This window comes from Onthophagus taurus, chromosome 11, assembly GCF_036711975.1.
Source record: "Onthophagus taurus isolate NC chromosome 11, IU_Otau_3.0, whole genome shotgun sequence".
NCBI classification, from domain to species: Eukaryota; Metazoa; Arthropoda; class Insecta; order Coleoptera; family Scarabaeidae; genus Onthophagus; species Onthophagus taurus.
Genome location: NC_091976.1, coordinates 4,682,931 through 4,687,075, shown reverse-complemented (window position 1 = coordinate 4,687,075; position 4,145 = coordinate 4,682,931). Strand labels below are relative to the sequence as shown.

General features: G+C 36.3%; 1 protein-coding gene across 1 annotated transcript; it reads left to right on the top strand.

Annotated features, from left to right (window-relative positions):
* The first annotated feature begins 219 nt into the window (after nucleotides 1–219).
* Nucleotides 220–1,508, top strand: LOC139432006 (jerky protein homolog-like). Its single transcript, XM_071200335.1, has 2 exons — nucleotides 220–388; nucleotides 442–1,508. Exons 1-2 carry the CDS (start codon nucleotides 220–222, stop codon nucleotides 1,506–1,508), a joined length of 1,236 nt encoding a protein of 411 aa, XP_071056436.1.
* Nucleotides 1,509–4,145: the final 2,637 nt, after the last annotated feature.

Genomic DNA, 4,145 nt, shown 5'->3' with positions numbered 1-4,145 from the left:
CATATATACCTTTCTAAGTTATATTCATTATTCTTAGGGTACTTTTCTTCTTGTTTGCATAAACATCCATTTATGAAGTTATGGCGCACTTGCCCCGGCCATTGAAGCGGCCGGGGCAAGTGCATTTATTTCAATGGGGCAAGTGCAATCCTTAGAGCGCACTTGCCCCGTATTAGAATTTAAAACTAAAATCGTGTTTCCTGCCATTTCAGATAAATAATGGTTCGCAATTATGTGCGTAAAAGTACTATAGGATCAGGATATTCTCAAGAAACACTCACAATAGCAGTTGACCTTATTAAAAGTGGTTCGTTGAGCACTTATAGAGCTAGCAAGATATACAAAATACCTAAAAATACTCTTGCGGATCATGTCAAAGGACGAAGAGGTAAATTAAGTTCAAGCTATGGTAGGAGAGAACAGACTTTACTCTTGAAGAAGTGACATCACTGGCTGATTGTATTTGTTGTTTGGAAAAATGGGGTTTCGGCCTTACTAGAAAAGAAATAATAAAAATCGTTGCCGATTACGTCAGGGTAAACAATATTAAAACTCAATTTAAAAATGGAATCCCTGGCGAAGATTGGTTTTTAAACTTTAAGCGTAGGCATAATCTTTCCCTAACAACTCCCCAAAGTGTCGAATTCGCCAGAAAGAAAAATGTCGACCCGTTTTTAATATATGACTATTTTGATTTGCTTGAAAAGACAGTAAAGGAACTCGGATTGGACGATAAGCCATCTCAAATTTGGAATTTAAAGGAAAGTAGTTTCTGTTGTGATCCTTCCAAAACAAAAATTGTTGGTCAAAAAGGATATCCATCAACTCGTACAACAAGTGGCCCTGGAAAACAGAATACTACTGTTTTAATGTGCTGTAGTGCAATTGGTGACAAGGCACCGCCTCTTATAATTTTTAAGGGCAAAAATGTATGGGATCAATGGGTAGCACCACCTGACACTGAATTCCCTAATACCACATATGCGGCAACCTCTAACGGGTGGATGGAGAGTGCAGTTTTCAAGAACTATTTTCAAAAAAGTTTCATTAAACATTTATCCGACGATCGACCAGTTTTAGTAATTTACAACGGCCACGCTACTCATTTAAGTGTGGACGTCTTTAAAACTGCTATAGAAAATCAAATAACAATTTTAAAGCTTCCACCGCACACCAGTCATTTGCTCCAACCTCTGGACTTAAGCGTGTTTAAGTCTCTTAAAACTCGTTGGGATGCTAAATTGGTCGAATGGCAGCGAAAAAATGTAGGAGTGAAGATTCCAAAGTGTATATTCTCAAAGTTAATTGGCGAGATATGGACCGACACAAAGCCAGAAATAATAATAAATGGTTTTGTTAAAGCTGGAATTTCTCCAATTAACCGAAATGTCGTACCTGTAGAATTATTCGATCCAACTGCTATTCAAAGATGGAAATCTCGTCAAGCTCAAAAAATTGCTGACGTAAGTTTACCCTCAACATCTAGTGTGTCCGATATTGATCATTAAGCGATACCTTCAACATCCAATGCGCAACATACCGATCAGATGTCAATGTCAACGTCCAGAATGCATAATGAATATCAAAGTCAGCCAAAACCATCTACAGATGAAAACTCTGAAATTCAAAACCAATCTCAAGAAAGTACAATAATCGCGCCAGTTATTGCTCAGCAGCAAGATCGCAATAACTCGCATAAAATCGGAGTTGGTTTTCAAGAGCTCTTACTAAAATTCATAAAACGAGACCATGTTCTTACAAAGCAACCAAGAAGGCGAATTTGTTTAGGAGCACAGGTTATAACACAGAAAGATGTTACAAATTTTCAAAATAAAACACAAGGAAAGAAAGTTTCCAAGCAGAAAAAAAGTTTTAAAAAAAGGGCAAAAATTGTTCTACAGAAGAAATCACGTAAAATTAGTTCAGACGAAAGTGAATTAGATTCTTGGATAAGTGATTCTACTAGTGACAGAATAACCGAGTTCGATGATTTATCAGATGCTGAAATGGAGGAAAAATCTGATCTACAAAACAGCCAAAATAACAAAATAATAAATAATGATGAAAACCAAATCCTCACAATTCAACGTGGCGATTTTGTTCTATCGCATTTTTATGGGAAAAAGAAAACTTACAAATATATATGTCTTGCAACAGATGTTTCAGACGATGAAGCTGAAGTGACATGTTTACGCAAGCTAAAAAATGCCTCTGAATATCGGCTGGATGAAAACGACAAATGCTCAATCCTGCTGTCAGATGTCATAGAAAAGCTACCGCAACCAAAGCTCTTACCACATGGTGCTTTCCAAAAATATGTTTTTCCAGAGTCCGTAAAAGTTTTTGAATTATAAATATGTATGGATCTATTTAAAAGACATCTTTTTATTTTTAGATCTTATTATTATAGTTATAAATGATTTACTAGGTTTGTTACTTACTTTTTTGTTACTCATTACATGTGAACTGAATTAGAATAATATTTTATTTGTTACTGCTGTATGTTTATTTGTTTCTTTTTAATGATTAGTTAGTGTTATTTTTCACAGCTCTTTCATCTGCAGTTAAAAGTTAGTAGTTTTTATATCTTGTAAATGAATGATTTTTGGTTCAGTGTACGGTAAAGAATACTCTTTAAATTACATTGCTCTAGCCCCGTTTGTTAATCATAATATTGTGTTCGGAAAAAAAGGTTCTGTTTGCTCTTGCCCCATTTTGATGATGGAGCCTAAAAGAAGACGTGTTGCTGAAGAAGTTTCTACCAGACATTGTACAGTAAAATATTCACTAATAACTAAAAATGGACGGCTCCATGTATGTCAGAAATCTTTATGTTACGTATTAAGTGTCACACATCGGCAGTTACAGCTATTAGTAAATAAAATAAAATTGGATAAAACGAGTAACGATTAAAGGGGCCTTCATCGAAACCGTCCTCATAAAATATAATAAATATTTTCATATTGTTACGATTAAGTCTCGCATTATCACCCTTCCTGCTCAAGAGATCATTATACGAGATCTTCTAATAAGAAAAAATGTCTTGATCCATCTCTGTCTATACAAAACATGTTTCAACTGTACATAGAAAAATACCATAACTCACCTATTAAGTATGACACATCCAGAAACATATTTAAGTCAGACGTTGACTTAAGATTCGGTAGCCCAAGATCAGACACCTGTAAGTTTTGTGACAAATATTACATTAAACTTATTGCTACCGAAGATGATGAAACTCGAAATAAAATTGCTACAGAAACTGAACTTCATCACAGAAAGGCGGAGAAGCTTATGAAACCTTGCATAGGGATGCAGAGACTGCAAAACATAATCAAGATTTTGTAGTTTTGTGTGTTGATTTACAACAGGTGTTGTTCACACTTAATTTAACCGCTCAGTGACGTGATAGGACGCGCATATCGTCTTTATACCTGCAGAACGTTTTAGCGACGTGGTAGTTACTACCATATATATATATATGTTACATATAATAAAAATTAAAAAAATATCTTATAACTAATACATAAAAGAATCTACTAAAAAGGCAGGACGTCCAAAGACACCTGGGTCACGGACTGACGGAAAGACATTTTCCTGACATCAACGATGTGTGTTATGTTCCACAAATTAAAAAAACAAATTAAATCTGTTCTAATTGGGCTAAAAATGCTTTACATCAGCGGTTCTCAAACTGGGGTCCGCGGACCCCCGGGGGTCCGCGAGTTAATAGTCGGGCGTCCGTGACTTCATTAATAATCATCAAAATAGTAATTTTTAAATATTACTGAACCTTTAAATTTTAAATGAAAAAATTGAGTAACGATATTATCCCTGACGCGACACACCACCGACAAAAACCGTTGGCAAACTATTTCTCACCGTAGCGTAGTGACGACCGCTTCGCATACGACCGACGGCGCCGTAAACTTACGATACGACGCTCAGCGCTGCTTTGAGGGTGCCGCTCTCGAGTAAACCGAGGCTTAAGTGAACGTAAGCGTAATTGATAAATAATTTGCAGTGCTATTTAAATAACAAACAGGTATGTGAATGTGCAAGATGAATACAGGGCCGGCTCATGCGACTGTGCAACCCGTGTAATGCACAGGGGCGTACGACCGAGGGGGGTGCAGGCAAAGAAA

What these genes read in the sequence shown, in the direction of transcription:
- LOC139432006 (XM_071200335.1), top strand. Translation starts at nt 220, where the DNA reads ATGGTTCGCAATTATGTGCGTAAAAGTACTATAGGATCAGGATATTCT. An exon ending in TCATGTCAAAGGACGAAGAG is followed by an intron (nt 389 to 441) that starts GTAAATTAAGTT and finishes CTCTTGAAGAAG; the next exon opens with TGACATCACTGGCTGATTGT.